The 17823-nt window shown below is 39.8% G+C and overlaps 1 protein-coding gene across 3 annotated transcripts in view; it reads left to right on the top strand.

Annotated features, from left to right (window-relative positions):
* The window catches only part of IGSF11 (immunoglobulin superfamily member 11), a 146032-nt gene extending 128569 nt beyond the window's left edge, over nucleotides 1-17463 (top strand). For 2 of the 3 annotated variants that reach the window (XM_057546163.1, XM_028166451.2), the window contains 3 exons: nucleotides 12481-12603; nucleotides 13416-13566; nucleotides 15189-17462. In XM_057546163.1, the coding sequence (XP_057402146.1) occupies nucleotides 12481-12603; nucleotides 13416-13566; nucleotides 15189-15633 (719 nt within the window). In that variant the 3' untranslated portion in view covers nucleotides 15634-17462. Of the gene's footprint in view, nucleotides 1-12480; nucleotides 12604-13415; nucleotides 13567-15188 lie in introns of all 3 variants that reach the window. The other variant, XM_057546164.1, reaches the window with a different exon arrangement.
* Nucleotides 17464-17823: the final 360 nt, after the last annotated feature.

A 17823-nucleotide genomic window follows, 5' to 3' on the forward strand; every position in this document is an offset into this window, starting at 1 on the left:
TTATTGATTGATTGATTGATTGATTGCTATGTTGGGTCTTCGTTTCTGTGCTAGGGCTTTCTCTAGCTGCGGCAAGTGGGGGCCACTCTTCATCGCGGTGCACGGGCCTCTCACTATCGCGGCCTCTCTTGTTGCGGAGCACAGGCTTCAGACGCGCAGGCTCAGCAGTTGTGGCTCACGGGCCCAGATGCCCCATGGCATGTGGGATCCTCCCAGACCAGGGCTCGAACCCGTGTCCCCTGCATTAGCAGGCAGATTCTCAACCACTGCGCCACCAGGGAAGCCCCCGCATACATCTCTTTGAATTTATGTTTTCATTTTCTTTGGATATATACCCAGCAGTGGAATTGCTGGATCATATGGAAGTTCTATTTTCAGTTTCTTTGAAAAACCTCCATGCTGTTTTCCATAGTGGGTATAAAAATTTACATTCCCACTGACAGTGTATGTTCCCTTTTCTCTATATCGTTGCCAACATTTATTATTTGTTGTCTTTTTTACAGTAGCAATTCTGACAGTGTGAAGTGATAGCTCGTTCTTTCGATTTGCATTTCCCTGATAACTAGCAATGTTGAACATATTTTCATATGTCTGTTGGCCATCTGTATGTCTTCTTTGGAAAAATGTCTAGTCAGGTCTTCTGCCCAATTTTTAACCAGGTTGTTTGCTTTTTAGATATTGAGGTGTATGAACTGTTTATGTATTTTGGATATTAACCCATTACCAGACATGTCATTTTCAAATATCTTCTCCCATTCAGTAGGTTATTTTTTTCATTTTGTATGTGGTTTCCTGCACTGTGTAAAAGCCTTTAAGTTTAATTAGATTCCATTTGTTTATTATTGTTTTTGCTTCCTTTGCCTAAAGAAACAGGTCCAAAAATATTGGTAACACTTATGTGAAAGAGTGTATTGCCTATGTTTTTTTCTAGGAGTTTTATAGTTTTCAATCTTACATTTAAGTCTTTAATCCATTTTGAATTTATTTTTGTATGTGGTGTGAGAAAATGTTCTAATTTCATCTTTTTACAGGTAGCTGTTCAGTTTTCCCAACACCACTCATTGAAGAGACTGACTTTTCCCATTGTGTATTTTTGCCTCCTTTCTTGTAGATTAACTGGCCCATGTGTGCGTGAGTTTATTTCTGGACTCTCTATTCTGTTTCATTGATCTATGTGTCTGTTTTTTGTAACATACTGTTTTGATTACTGTAGCTTTGTAGTATATTCTGAAGTCAGGGAGGATTATACCTCCAGCTTTGTTTTTTTTTTCCCCCTAAAGATTGCTTTGGATACTAGGGGTCTTTGGCAGTTCCATATGAATCTTAGGATCATTTGTTTCAGTTCTGTGAAAAATGTCATGGGTATTTTGATAGGGATTGCATTAAATCTCTAGATTGCTTTGGGTAGTATGGACATTTTAACAATATTAGTTCTTCCAATCCATGAACACAGGATATCTTTCCATATCTTTGTATCATCTTCAGTTTCCTTCATCAGTGTGTTATAGTTTTCTAAGTATAGGCCTTTCATCTCCTTGGTTAAATTTATTCCTAGGTATTTTATTCTTTTTGATATGATTGTAAATGGGATTCTTTCTTGTATTCCCTTTCTGATAGTTTATTATTGATGTATAGAAAAGAAGCAGATCTCTGTATATTGATCTTATATCATGCAACTTGATTAAATTCATTTATTAGTTTTAGTAGTTTTTTGGTGGAGAATTTAGGGCTTTCTATATATAGCATTGTGTCATCTGCAAATAGTGACAGTTTTACTTCTTCCCTTTTTAAATTTTTATTATCTGATTGCTGTGGTTAGGACTTCCAATGTTGTGTTAAATAGAAATAGTGAGAATGGACATGCTTGTCTTGTTCCTGATTTTAGAGGAAAACCTTTCAGATTTTCCCCATTGAGTATGTTGTTAACTGTGGGTTTGTCATAAATGGCCTTTATTATTTTGAGATATGTTCTTTTATACCAACTATGCTGAGAGTTTTTTATCATGAATGGGTGTTGAATTTTGTCAGATGCTTTTTCTGCATCTATCTAAATGATCATGTGATTTTTATCCTTCCTTTTGTTAATGTGGTATATCACATTGACTGATTTGTGGATACTGAACCATCCTTGCATCCCTGGAATAAATCCCACTTGATCAAGGTGTATGATTCTTTTTATATACTGTTGAATTTGGTTTGCTGATATTTTGTTGAGGGTTTTTGCATCTTTGTTCTTCAGAAATATTGACCTGTAATTTTTAAGGTAGTATTGTTATCTAGTTTTGGTATCAGGGTGATGGTGGCCTCATAGAATGAATTTAGGAGTGTTCCTTCCTCTTTAATTTTTGGAACACTATAAGATGGATAGGTATGAACTCTTCTGTATATGTTTGGTAGAATTCCCCTGTGAAGCTATCTAGTCCTGGACTTTTCTTTGTTGGGAGGTTTTGTTTTTTTTTTAATTACTGATTCATTTTCAATACTAGTAATCAGTTTGTTCAGGTTATCTATTTCTTCCTGATTCAATCTTGGAAGATTGTATGTTTCTAGGAATTTATCCATCTCTTCTAGCTCGACCAATTTGTCGGCATATAACTGTTCATAGTATTCTCTTATGATTGTTTGTATTTCTGTGATATCAGTTGTAATTTATTCTCTTTCATTTCTTATTTTGTTTATTTGTGTCCTCTTTCTTTTTTTCTCAATGAGCCTGGCAAAAAGCTTATTAATTTTGCTTATCTTTTTGAAAAACTAGCTCTTGGTTTCACCGATCTTTTCTTTTCTTTTGGTCTCTTTTATTTATTTCCACTCTGATCTTTATTATTTCCTTCCTTTTTCTGACTTTGTTTGGTTTTTTTTTCCTCATTTCTTTAGATGGTAGGTTAGGTTGTTTATTTGAGATTTTTCCTGTTTCTTGAAGAAGGTCTGTATTGCTATAAACTTACCCCAGTAGACCTGCTTTTGCGACATCCCATAAATTTTGGAAAATTGTGTTTTTATTTTCATTTGTCTCAAGGTATTTTCTGATTTCCTCTTTGATTTCTTCATTGACCCATTAGTTTTTTGGTAACATGTTGTTTAGTCTCTATGTATTTGTGTTTTTCCTATTTTTCTTCCTATAATTGATTTCTAGTTTCATACAATTATGGTTGGAAAATATGTTTGATATAATTTATATCCCTTTTAATTTTGTTGAGACTTGTTTTGTGGCCTAACAATTGATCTATCCTGGAGAACATTCCATGTGCATTTGAAAAGAATGTGCATTCTTTTGTTTTGTATGGAATGTCCTATAGATATCTATTAAGTCCATCTGGTCTACTGTGTCATTTAAGGCCACTGTTTCTTTATTGATTTTCTGTCTGGATGATCTATCCATTGATGTAAGTGAGGTGTTAATGTCCCTTACTATTATTGTATTATTGTCAATTTCTTCCTTTATATCTATTAACATTTGCTTTATATATTTTGGTGTTCCTATATTATGTGCATATATGTTAATGAATTTTATATCCTCTTCTTGTATTGATCCCTTTACCATTATATAATGACCTTTTCGTCTTTTTTTATAGATTTTATTTTAAAGTCTACTTTGTCTCATATGAGTGTTGCTACCCCAGCTTTCTTATTGTTTCCATTTGCATGGAATATCTTTTTCCATTCTCCCACTTTTAGTCTATGTGGGTTTTAGCACTGTGAGTCTCTTGTAGGCAGCATATAGATGGATCTTGTTTGTGTTATCTGATCAGCCACCCTATGTCTTCTGACTGGAGCATTTAGTCCATTGACATTTAAAGTGCTTATTGATAGGTAAGTACTTATTGCCATTTTATTACTTGTTTTCTGGTTGTTTTTGTAGTTCTTCCCTGTTTTTTTCTTCTTCTTTTAGTCTCTTCCCTTGTGGTTTGGTGATTTTCTTTAGTGTTATGTTTGTGTTTCTTTCTCTGTAGTTTTTGTGTACCTATTGTAGGTTTTTGATTTGCTCTTACCGTGGAGTTCATATATGTTGACCTATAATTATATTTGCTTGTTTTAAACTGATAGTCACTTAAGTTTAAGCACATTCTAAAAGTACTACATTTTTATTCCTCTCCCCCACATTTTCTGTTTTTGATGTCATATTTTATATCTTTGTGTCAATCCCTTAATTGTTTATTGTAGTTAAAGTTGACTTTACAGTTTTTGTCTTTTAACCTTTGTGCTGACTTGTTTAACTGGTTGATTCTCAGCCTTTCCTATATATTTGCTTTTACCAGTGGGATTTTTCCCTTCCTATAATTTCTTATTTCTTGTTGTAGCCTTTTTTACTTAAAGAAGACTCTCTAATGCTTCTTGTAAGGTCAGCTTAGTATTGATGATCTCTCAGTTTTTGCTTGTTTGAGGAGCTTTGTATCTCTCCTTCAATTGTAAATGGTAATCTTGCAGGGTAGAGTGTCCTAGGTTGTAGGTTTTATCCCTTTCGGCACTTTGAATATATCATGCTACTCCCTTCTGGTCTGCAAAGTTTCTGCAGAAAAATCAGCTGATAGCTTTATATTGGTTCCCTTGTATGTGACTCTTGGTTTTTCTCTTGCTGCTTTTAAAATTCTCTCTTTATCTTTAACTTTTGCCATTTTAATTCTTGGTGTGAGTCTCTTTGGGTTCATCTTGTTTGGGACTCTCTGTGCTTCCTGGACCTGTATATCTGTTTCCTTTTTCAAGTTCAGGAAGTTTTCAACCATATTTCATCAAATACATTTTCTACTTCTTTCTCTCTCTCTCTTCTCCTTATAGGACTCCTATAATGCAAATGTTAGTACACTTATGTTGTCCTTGAGGTCCTTTAAACTATTCTCATTTTTTAAATCTGTTTTTCTTTTTGCTGTTCTGATTGGGTGATTTCCATTATTCTATCTTTCAGATCACTTGTGCATTCTTCTGTATCACCTTATCTGCTGTTAATTCCCTCTACTGTATTTTTCATTTCACTTACTATATTCTTCTGCTGTGTCTGGTTCTTTTTTATGTTTTCTAGTTCTCTATTAAAAGTTCTCACTGTGTTCATATATTCTTTTCCCAAGTTCAGTTGTCATTCTCATTACCATTGCTTTGAACTGTTTATCAGGTAAATTACTTATCTCTGTTTTATTAGGGTTTTGTCAAGGTTTTTTGTTTTTGTTTCTGTTTTTTGTTTGAAACATATTCCTTCCTCTTCTTATTTTGTTTAACTTTCTCTGACTCTGAAATTAGGTGAAACAGTTACCTTTCCCAGTCTTGAAGGTGTGTCCCTGTGTGGGAATGTCCCTATGCAGTCTGCATGTGCCCAGTGGCTTTGGTGGGAGAACTGGATCTGAAATGAGCATGGGCTGTGTCTTCACCTGGGGTGTGCTGGCAGCTACCACCTTGATGGGTGGTAGGGCTGGAGATGGAGGGGCTAGAGCTGGAGCCAGGTGTGAGTTGGAGCTTCTCCTGTGCTCAGTGGCCATCACCACCCTATCAGGGGGTGGGATTGGGGACATAGGGGTTGGAGCAGGACCTCTGAGGGAATTGGATTTCTCCCAGGTGTGATGGCATTCTCAGCCTTGGTTTGGAGTATGGCCAGGACCTGAGGATTTGGGGCTGCACTTCTATGCTGCTTTCACTTTTTCCCCAGTGTGTGCACCTGGGTTAGAGGCTAGGTCGGGGCCAGAGGGGTTGGTTCCACACTACTGGGCTGGCTCCCTCCCCAGTATGTGCAGGGACACGTGCTCAGGGGATGGCTGTTTCTGCCCTGGAGCTAGCCTTTCACCCTTCTGAGTGTGTGCACCAAAGCGTGCACTGGCCGTGGCTGCCTTTGCCCTGGTCAGAGGCAGGGCCGGGGACAGACCAAGTTCTCTTCTCTCAAAGTGTGTGCACACTTGTTGGCAACAGCAGCCTCCACCTTAGTGGAGAGCAGCTTTGGAACAAGAGTGGCTGGAGCAGGTTGCCATTGCCGGATGGGGGCATGCCAGGGTGGTCCTGGCAGGCTGGCCAGAGCTCCACACAGTTTCCAGTCTGCTGCTTCTGTGCTGCGACTGGCAGCAAGCAGGTCTGTGCATGTACTCTTCAAGAGTGTAGTCTTGGTTTCTTACAGCCCTCCAGTAAGCCACGTTGGTTTTCAGACCACCAAGGGGGCTTGTCTTCCTAGTGCTGGACCCCAGGGCTGGGCTGCCTAATATGTGGCTCAGACCCCTCACTCCCCAGGGAGGATCCTCGAGCCTGTGATATCCCCTCCTCTTCTGTGTCCCCCTCTAGAGATGGGGGTCCCAACCAGATCGCTTCTCCTCCCTTACTACCAGACTCTGTGTGGATCTTTCTTTACAGCCTTGGTTGTAGAAGAGCCATCCTGCTGGTCCCCAGGTTGATTTCAGTGAGATTTGTTCTATATATAGTTGTAGCTTTGATGTATTCATGAGGGAGATGAGCCCAGTCCTCCTACTCTACCATCTTAATCCCACACACACTAAAAATTTTGACATTTTAAAGTGAGAAGAACTATGAATAAAGATTCACAAAGGTTTGACCTTTGATCGTGAATAAAAATTCATGATCTGACATAAAGATTCATGAAGGTTTGACCAGAGAGGAGGTTGGCAAGTTCAGGTCCAGATTGTGAGAGTCATTGTATAGCATTCAAAGAATTTGGATGTTGTCCTTGAGGCTGTGGATATTGACTGACCTTTTTATAAAGCCAGAGAAGATATCTAGATCTGCATTTTAGAAACAGCCTCAGCAATCAGGATGAGAGATTGGCAGCCAGGTCACAGATAGGAGGCTTTGATAATAGCTCCATCAAGAAATGAAGAGGGGGCTTCCCTGGTGGCGCAGTGGTTGAGAATCCGCCTGCCAATGCAGGGGACACGGGTTCGAGCCCTGGTCTGGGAGGATCCCACATGCCGCGGAGCAACTAGGCCCGTGAGCCACAACTACTGAGCCTGCGCGACTGGAGCCTGTGCTCCGCAATAAGAGAGGCCGCGATAGTGAGAGGCCCGCGCACCGCGATGAAGAGTGGCCCCCGCTTGTCGCAACTAGAGAAAGCCCTTGCACAGAAACGACGACCCAACACAGCCAAAAATAAATAAATAAATAAATTAAAATTTAAAAAAAAAAAAAAGAAATGAAGAGAGCCTGAACTAAGGACCTGTTGATCAGGATGGAGAAGGGATAGGGGCAGGGTGGGATTCGAGAAAGATGGAAGCCAGAAATCAACAAGACATGGAGCTTGATGATACACTGGGACTCAGAGAAGAGTCAAAGTTAACTGAGATTTCTGTCTTAAGCTATTGAATGAACAGTAACTATTAACTCAGAGAAGATATACTTAAGAGTTTTGCCTGAGGGAAGCAGTGAGGTAGTGGTCCTCTGAGACCTCTAGATGGGGACTGAAATAATGATAATGGTAACAGGTGATGTTTCTTGAGCACTAAGCACCATTCTCCTTTGATAATTAAATCTTAACAATCAACATAGAGACATCTTGATTTGAAAGAATCTACTGATGTCAAGTTAAAAGCAAGACTGCTCAGAGTCCACATTTCTGGGAACCTAGACCGAAATATGTAGGAGAAAAGTAGTCACAAGCTAATCAGTTAGTCTTAATTGTAGCTGTTGCCATGTTGTAAGTGTGTGTTCCTGACCCGTCTGTTGCCAGTGATGAACCATGATGTTTTATACAAATGCCATGAGTGGTATTCCAATAAATAACAGATTTTAGAAGTAAAATAAATCCTGAGCTTAGTATTTTGATGTGTGATTCTATGCAGTGTTATTAATACCAAAGAGATATAAATCTTGCATTATTCAAATATTGCCCAGTAATGTCCACTGGTGTTTTCTAGCGTTTGAGTATTTGCTGTAGATTACAGTTCTTTGAAAATAATAGCAGAAATGCAAAGAGAAGTAGATGGGAATGTTGCTGTAGAATACACTGACGTGAAATCAGAAATGGATTTAAAATCTGAATTGGCAAAAGTAATACCAATTTCAATGACAAAACGAAAATCAGGGCAAAAAGGCAGAGTATTTTCACTGTTAAATAAAGGAGATGAACTAATATGAAGCAGTGTGTGTCTTCACGTCTGCCTCAGAGGTGCTTAGGATGTTCTCTTAATGGGGACAGGTTCTCTCTGTCTCCCCTGTCCATCTCCATCCTAATTCAACCAACATCAACACAGAAAGGAAATAAAATTTTCTTTCTATGTCTGGAAAATTTGGTGTGAAACAAAGATCAAGACTGTTGGATACTTAATGCTGTATAGTGTTTTTAAATTTTCTTTTAGAATGACAGCGTTTAAATATTAAGTATTTGTGATATTATCTTTGAATTTTAAATAGATTTTATTTTGGCATTTATTTTGTGTTAATGTTCCCATTTTTACTATTTTTTATTATCAAATGTTTGTATCTAGTTGAGATAATTTTTAACATATTTTTGAAATATATATAGTATGTCATAATATATTGGTTCAAATAACAATAAACCAAAAATTCATTATTTTTTTCTACAGAATACTTCTGAAATTTTTATGTAAGAAATGACTCACTGTTTATTATTATGGTCACTCATTATTATTTTAAAAATGCATAAATCATATAAAATATAGAGTAATTTGATTTTGGAAGTCTGATCTCTCAACCTCAAATCCTGAGTATTAATATTTATTGGAATTTGGAGACATTCAACATTTTCCCAATTTCTTGATTTTTCTTATGAATCAGAAAATGATGTAAATTTCCCAAGCGATGCCAAGAGGGAATCCCAACGTGGAAGCCTTGCCAGGCACTGTGCATTATCTCACTCAGTCCTCACAGTAGCCTGTGATGTAGAAGCATGGCGGCAGTTCCATGTCACACACGAGGAATCAAAAACATAGATGCAGAAGAGGTAGCACATTCATGACCACCTAGCTAGCAGGTGGTAGAGCAGGTTCCACCCCAGGCTGCCTGGGTCTAGGACACATGCTCTTAGCCAGTGCACCGTGTACTAGGCAGCAGAGAGGTGGTTCTGGAACTAAGGAGAAAGGATGGAAGTGGAGATGTGCACTTACATTTATTTCTCTCTAAATTCTGTAGGGCTTCTGGTCCAGGTACACAGCTTGTGTGGGATACAGTATTGCTGTGAACTGGGGTGTGATGCAATTTGTTGCTTTCCAAACTGCAGTTCCACACTGTTGAACTTCCCCTATTCTTTAAAAGAAAGAAGATCTAAAGAAGATTTATTCTCTAACTTCATTTCAACAAATTACTCTCCTCCAGAGCAGGCCAAGTGAAGTGACAGATTGAGGAATCAGCCCATTTCGTTTCAGAAAGGGCCCTGTGCCCGTGGCAGGGAGCAGTCTGGTGCTGGCTGCAGAGGTGCTCCCATCTCTGCGTTGTTGCCTTGACTACCTAAACAGCCCTCTTCTGCTTCTGGTTAGACCTGTGTTACTCATGTGTCTGTCCCATTCTCTGGTTACGTTCTGAGTTCACTCCGGCGTGGTGTGTCAGCCTCACCGAGGAGGAAAGAACAGTGACTTCACCTTTTTTTTGAAGTTGTCATTTTATTTTATTTTAGAATCTTTACAGTTTACCTCTTTCTGCGTGCCAGAATGCTGCTTAGATCAGCTGTTAAAAATTTCCCAAATTCTCTCTATGGGAAGTGTCAACAAAATCACTGGTTTGGTGTGAGCTGATCAAATTTCTAGAATTGCAGGATTTAGGAAAACAACAACACAGTGTGTGAAATTGTGGGGTTAGTTGCCCAGAGATTATGGTTTTCTTGCATGATGACATTTGCTAACGTATTGAAGGTGGAGTTAGACAGATGGCTTAGTTTAATACTCACAGCATTGGGACATTGATTGCAAGGTTAGGAAATATCCTATAGATGCATCCCACAGAATATTGTGGTTTTAAATACCTTACAAGAAAGTCAAGTGTGTGTATGGTGGTTATGAGCTTTGGACATGACAGACCTGATTTTTTGTGCTGCTACTTGTGTACTGTGTGATCTTGGACCAATTGCATAGCTTCTCTGAACTTTTTCATCTTTGAAAAGTAGGGAATATAAAACTTAAGGTTTGTAAGATTAAATGAGACATGTAAAGCTCTTAGTGCTGTGTATGTGGTACACAATAGACACTCGAGAAGATATCCCATTTATTTATTTATTTATTTATTTATTTATTGAGCACCTTTCTGTGTGCTGGGTAATTTCTGAGGATGATGATACAGTGATGAACAAGACAAACACAGTCCCTTATCTTAACGAGACAAGTAGGCAAGAAATTATAATAATGGGGTAAGTTCCAGCACTAGGGATTACAGGGTGCTGGGGAGCACATAGGAGGGATGGTTAAGGAGAGCCCGGGAAATCAGATAGAACGCGGAGGAGGAGAAAACAGTTTCCCTCCAGACGGACCCAATTATCTGAGTGAATTCACTGAAAAGCCTCATACATTGGTAGCCATCAGAGTTGTTAGTTTTTAAGGAAAAGGAAATAACACACAAGTGTGAACCAAATAACCACCAAGTATATTGACTTGGATGTGTACAGTACAGTTCAAATGTCCAAGTAAGACATAAGTATAAGTCAGTAAGATATCCATATAGTAAGATATCCATATAGTAAGATATCTATATAGTAAGTAAGATATCCATATAGTATGGGTCCGACCATTTAAATGCTCCCATTAAAAAGCAAAAACAAAAGCAAAAAAAAAAAACCAACCCTCCCTTCCCTGGCCTGTATAGTGAAGTTAATTTCAGTGTGTGTTTGATGAGTCATTTGTTAACACTACCCACTATATTATGTTAGAAGGCAGGGAGATAACCCTGAGGGCGGTTGCTGTCTGGGGGTCTTTCAGAATTTGCTCATCCTCACTAGATGCCCCTCTTAAGCACTCTGTATCCTCTAGTGATGGCACGTACCCCACTTATTGTGATTTCTCACTTACTTGTCTCTTTAAAGTACAGGGCTGGGTGTGTCTTGTTCATCATGATATAACCATCCTCAAAAATTATCCAGCACACAGAAAGGTGCTCAATAAATATTTATTTGTTAAATGACTCTGCTTCTGCCTTTGATCTAAGTAGAAATGAAGGTTGCCGGAAGAAACTAGGTGACTAAATCTTAGTTTCATGTAGAAGTTGTCAGCACAGGGTAGAGATAGCTCCAGGTGTTGCCCTAGGGGTATGTGGACTTTGTGTCACCAGTGTGCCACCCGGAGGCTTTTCCTGATTTGCTGCTATTTTGGAGCGGTGAGTGGCTGGAAGAGTTGTGCACTGCCTGAGGGAGACCGCACTGCAGCCTGAGCTTAGAGGTAGGACAGCCCTCCCTTCAGTTCCTGTTGCCCAGCTGTGTAATCTTATCACTCATCTAAAGCCTCGGTTTCCTTATCTGTTCAATGGGATTGATGATAACAATACCACGAAGAGTTAGTGTAAAGATTGAGATCATATGTGTAAAAGCTTACCCAGTGCTTGGCACGTAGTAATAACTATTAACTTAGGTTTTTATTATCACTGTAAGTCATTTGCGTTTTGTTTGTAAGGAATAAATCAACTATCCTAATGTTGATAAGTTACTAAAATGTGAACCACTGCAATATTTCTTGGTAATATCGGTGTGGTCACCTGGGAAATGCATGGCTCAGATCTCCTGCTGTGGGAACATAATTGACTGACAGCCCCAGTGGCTTCCCGCAGCGTCCACCACTGCTTCGCCTGGGCAGCTCCCAGCCGGTCACTGGGGACAGTGGGGCTGCTAATGCAGGCCCATTCCTGCAAGGTCTAAGACGCCTTTAACAGGTGACCTTGGCTCAAGGACTCCCCATCAGCCTGGTGGAAACTTCCATAAGGCTGTGTTGCAGTCTGAGACGCTCCCTCCTTCCTTCCCTCTCCCCTTCACGGGAGCCAGACCTGTACTGCAGTCTGAGCCTCTTCTTGCTTCCTCCAGGTTCCTCTCCATTTCCCTTACTGCCATTTCCTCCAGTAAACCTCCTGCTTGTCTTGGTGTCCACTTCTTGGAGGAGCTGGACTTACACAAATGGTTATCATAGTTGTTGGAAGGGAGTAACAGTCTACACCCTTGAGCACAGAGAGGATATGTTTTCCATCAAGTATGAAGCAGACATTATTATAATGAGTTTAGCTTTGTATGTTATTGCATTTCCTCAAATTAAAATTTGGTGTTTCTGATCATAAATTCTCTAAAATAGGCATTAGCCAACATTTCCTCAGGGAAGGCTGCTCACCTTTAGGACCTCACACTAATCTGCAGATTAAGTTCTAAGACTGCCCTTATTTAGGACAGTCCTCTATAGCTCCGGGTCTTTAACATATGTTATTATTTTAGTCTTTAACCTTCATGAACCAAAAAAATCTCTCCAAAAAAAGGTATTGATAGCTCTTCACTGTTTATCTCTTTTTATAGTCTTCTGCTGATTTCTTTGGTTTTCTTATTTTCTTTCCTAAATCCTCACTTGACTGTTACTTTTGTGACAGACCAGGTCCAGGGAACAGTCACCATCCGGAACATCAGCGCCCTGTCATCAGGTTTGTACCAGTGCGTGGCTTCTAATGCCATTGGGACCAGCACCTGTCTTTTGGATCTCCAGGTTATTTCTCGTAAGTATGTAAAATTCTGACGTCCACTCTGGGTCTGAATGCCAAGATCTTTGTTAAACTAGGGAATGAAAAGTTCTGCTTGTTTAGAGGTTGTTTGAAGATTAAATAGAAATTCTTTTGATTTTAATCATTATTGAAGATGTTTAATAGATGTGTTAGTATACTTCTCAGCCTCAGCAATACGACTTCTTCTTTATGATAAAATGTCTTCTCAGGATCATTAGAATCAGATCAGTTCTGATTATATAGTGCTATAGACATATTAAAAATTTGTAATGATCTTACAGTCATGGCAAGACCTTCTTGTATTTTTTCCTAATCCCTTATATCTGCTTAAATGTTGGGTGCCCAGGTCATACATAAGCAGTGCAGAAATTTTCTCTTTAGTTGAGAATTCTGGGTTGTTTGAATTCCAGTTGCAAAAGGGAATGATCTGGCTGTGATGAGGTAACAAGTTATCCTGCTGCTTGCCAGGTTCATTTGGGGCAGGTCAGGCAAGTAGTCAGGTATGGTCTTTTTCCTGCTCTGCCCTGGTTGTGGCTCTCTTACAGCTGTTCGTTTATTGAACGAATTGCTCGTTCATTCAATAAATGTTTGTGAGCCTATTGTGTGTTAGTCCTAGCCACTGAGGATACAGAAAATTAAGTGAGGTTTAACTTTAAATGGATACAATACTGTAGGCAATTTTGTATATTTTAAGAAGATTCTTTGGTAGCCTTTTATGTTTATGAAGTTGTGTGAGCATATTCTATTTCTCTTTCTCTCTTTCTCTCCTTTTTTTTTTTTAAATATACCTTAAATATATTTTGCAGCCCAGCCCAGGAGCATTGGACTAATAGCTGGAACCATTGGCACTGGTGCAGTTATCATCATTTTTTGCATTGCACTAATTTTAGGGGCATTCTTTTACTGGAGAAGCAAAAATAAAGAGGAGGAGGAAGAAGAAATTCCTAATGAAATAAGGTTTGTGTGTCAGATAATTTATCCTGACATTGGCATAGCCAATGTCTGTATTTCTATTCATTTTGGCAGCTAAGATTTCTTTGCTAATCTTATGACTTTAACGAAGGTAGTTAAAGTGGCCAAATGATAGTTTCTTGTATGTTATATCACTCTTCCTCATGGTACTTACTACTCAGCTTTATTTACTGGATCGTGAAAGGCGGGAGGTGGGTAGGGTAGTCCAGCATGTGCCCAACTAGGAGGACACAAGTGAAGAATTCCTCTGTTTCCTCCCATAGCTTCAGGGTGGGTGGGGTTAGGTGGCTGCCATAGTAGAAAAGTGAGTTTAGAACATGTGTTTAATATTGGCATTTATAAATGATGCAAACATAAAGCAAGAAAGAATAGCACCTGTACAGATAGACCAAAGCAGTATGGCTTGGTTGAAAACAGTTCAGTCAAGAATATGAACATCTTAAGGAAACAGTGTCAAATGATCTTGAAAGAAAGGTGACTCTTGCCGTATTGTGGAGATATGGGGGTTCAGGCTCCGTCTTAGATGGCATCGCATCGATATCCTTATTGAAAATGCTTTAATGACTCCAGTCTACTTAGCATGACATACACAGACCTTCAGAATCTGACCCTTACCTGCTTCCCTGCTTTTATCTCTCACAACTTCCCTGATCACTTTGTGTTCCAGTCTGTTGTCTTCTCTCATGCCTCAGGGCCTTTCCTGTAGCCTCCACCTTGTTCCTGGACCGTTCCTTGCTCCTTCCCTTTGCATCCATCTCTTCAGTACATTCCTTGATCTGGTTCAAGACTAGTCCAGGCATCACCTCCTCACATAAGTTGACTTAGGCCCTTGTCCAACCTTTAAGACTTGCAGCTGTTCTTGCATTGATTGTCACCCTCATTTGACCATAGGCTTCTTGGGTAGAGGAGCTGTCTTTTTCTCACATGAAACATCTAGTAAAATGCCTGGTACTCAAAAAATGGTAAATGAATTAGGTAACATCTTAAATTAACTTAATGACTTCTCTTAGCCTCCTGTAATTCTTAAGGGTTTGGATTCTATGCAGGGACAGATTTCATCCCAGTGTAAGATTAATGAGAAAAACCTCTCATCAGCACACCACAGTGATTTCTCAAATCCCAAAAGGCAATAAAATCAGGCCAATTCTAATAGTTTTTTGAAGTTCCTACACCCGTAGTTTGGTTTCCTAGCTTTACAGCAGTTAGTTCAATGGATTTCTTCATGGACTATTTTCCTATTTAGAGAAAAAAATATATATACACACACACACACACACACACACATATACATACACACACACATACATATTTTTCAGTTATATTGGAAGACACAGTTTTTGAGAGGTTTGATACTACTTTTTTTGTTACTCTTGGGGACTGAGAAGCTGAGGGAGAATTTTTCCTAAGCATTGTCTTAAAGGGAATGAATGTCAAAGCCGAGGCCACCAGGACTGCCGTGTTTGCTTTCATGATAGTGTGGTCTGTCCTGAGGGTTTGAATTTCACAGACGTATTCACCTGAACATGAGAAGACAAGAGTCCTGGGCAGGTAGGTAGGGTAAACCTCAAGTAAATCCTAACAACAGCTTTATTTTTGTTCGTTTTCAGAGAGGATGATCTTCCACCTAAATGTCCTTCTTCTGCCAAAGCATTTCACACCGAGGTGTCCTTCTCAGAGAGCAACACATTTACCTCTTCCAATACCTATAACAGCCGCTGCTGGAGCAACAACCCCAAAGTGCACAGAAACACAGAGTCGCTCGACCACTTCAGTGACTTGCGCCAGTCCTTCTCCCTCCACTCGGGCCACGCCAACGTACCAACCGTCTATGCCAACGGCAGCCATCTGGCCCCAGCCCCACAGAAGACCCTGGTCGTGACGGCCAACAGAGGGTCGTCACCGCAGGCCGTGCCCAGGAGCAACGGCTCAGTCAGCAGGAAGCCCCGGGCTCAGTACACACACTCCTACACCATCAGCCAAGCAGGCCTGGAGCGCATTGGTGCTGTCCCTGTCATGGTTCCAGCCCAGAGTCGGGCTGGCTCCCTGGTATAGGACGCGAGCAGATGGGGTGTGCAGAGAAGACGCAAAGGATGCCCCCATTCCGGGGGGAGGGCGGGGTGGTGGAGTGTTGGGAAAGACACTTTCCTGACAATGATCCTAGTGAAAAAGCACAAAGAAGGAGGCAGGGCTGTGACCCGGCCACTAAGATTGGTAAAATGAACTGGAATGCTCCGGCATGAAGACTTGTTCCCCCACCCCAGCTGTCCCAGGATCCTGTTCAAAAAGCTGGATCTCACAGATGTGCCAAGCCGAGGACAAAGGTAGAAGAGCAGAATAGCATTTAAAACCCAAACTGCAGTCCAGATGGGCTTGTTTTTTAATTCATGTCTAACGTAATAATTTTTCAAGAGACTAAAGTGCCAGATGGAGTTTAAAGAATGAAATTACTTTAAAAGATAGGTGTCCTTAGAAACATACTGAGCAACCCTGTGGTACGTTCTGCCTTTCCCCGTCCCCTCTTGATGTAGGGGGCCAAATGGCATAAATGGCGAATACTGGTCCTAGCAGGGCTGGCTCTTGTATCGTAGAATCAAAACTTTTTACACCAACAGAATTCAGTAAGGAATGGGTGAAAACTAGAAACTTCTTTGAGAAGCCCCTTCATATTTATTTATTTATCTCTTCCTGGACCATGAATTTCATATTTGGAATATTGCTATATTGACAGATTATTGCCTGTCTATGTTTTTCTAGGGTCTGTTATAGGTCCATGACAGTTACTGTTCATTATTTCCTGGGAAAATATTTTTTAAAAGAAAACTGTTGTTTTTAAAAAAAAAATATGAGAGAGGCATTGGGTTAGGAAGGAAAAGACTACTGTTAACGCCACGTCCAGTGAGCTTGTTCGTTGAGCCCGGCAGGCGGCAAGACCTAGGTCTTGCAGGCAGCACAGGAGCAGGGAGGCGGGTGGAAGGGCATTCCTGGCAGCCTCTCAGAGCAGGGCCGTCCAGGTCTCCCTTGCTGTCACACCAGGTTACTTTTAATGAGGGCAGCACCCCATGCCTTCGTACTGCGGTAGATAACTTTCTCCTTGTTTGACAAGTCGAGGTTACTGGGTTGTTACAGGGAGGGCAGGAGTTGCTTTGGTTTTGTTTTTCTCAAAATGATTATTTTTGCAAAAGAGATAAGACTGAGACAAAAGGGATGTCTTCAGATATGCTCCTGGGAGGCTCTGCCCTGTTCTTGTCACAGCTCAGGGTTGCAATTTTGCCCAGATGCGTTTTACACCACTGTAAAGAGATTCTTTGCGATTAATTACCTGGCCTTGGGAGTTCACCAGGTAATTTGCAGACTCTCCACTCTATTTGTGCTCTGTGGATCTGGCCATGCTTGTATCGGTGACTCTCTCGCCTTAATCACACTTTAAGCAACACACAAATGATTTCTTCCCAGATTTGTTTCCTAAATTATTTATGATGCTGACCCCAGGATTGGATAAGAGCATCTTTTCTTTCCCCGATGTAGTCTCTCATTCCCTCTTCCCACTATGCTTTTGCCCTCTTTTCCTGCAAGCACAGTCATCACAGGAAGTGGCCTTCTGGTTTTCACACTTATTTGAATAATGGAAACCAACAGCTGCTGCATACACTATTTTTCCAAGAGGGCTAAGCTCAGAACCTAACCATTGCAATCATTCCAGTATTGATGAAGAACTGAATTTACTTTAGCATTACTTATTTTTTCCGTTTGACGGTTCTTGACTTTGTAAAAATTTAAATAAATGAATGTCTATACTTTTTATAAAGAAGAGTGAAAATGCCATGACAGATAAGATGATACTATCAGATGTTGTTTAGAAAGCATTTATCTTGAATTTCTTTATTGTTTCTAATTATCTAAAATTCAATAAAAGTTTTATTCATATAAAAACAAGTTGTCATTAATTATCATATACTAATGAATATATGATTTTGTACTTAATGTTCTCTTAATGTTTTAAACATTTTCCATTCTGTTAAATAGTATTTATAATAATTTTAATGAGCATATAGTATTCTAAAAATTACTTAGCTCTACTCTTATCGTTAGGAATTTGAGTCCATTTATCACATGTGTGATTGAAAATGTGATGATCCTTTTCATACACTGAGCCATTTTCATGTTTCTTATCTGGAAGTTCATGAAGACAGGATCCATGACTGTCTTTTTCACCCTGTATCTCTGTCACCTAGCACAGTGCCT

The sequence above is a fragment of the Balaenoptera acutorostrata genome, chromosome 4 (assembly GCF_949987535.1).
Source record: "Balaenoptera acutorostrata chromosome 4, mBalAcu1.1, whole genome shotgun sequence".
Taxonomy (NCBI): Eukaryota; Metazoa; Chordata; class Mammalia; order Artiodactyla; family Balaenopteridae; genus Balaenoptera; species Balaenoptera acutorostrata.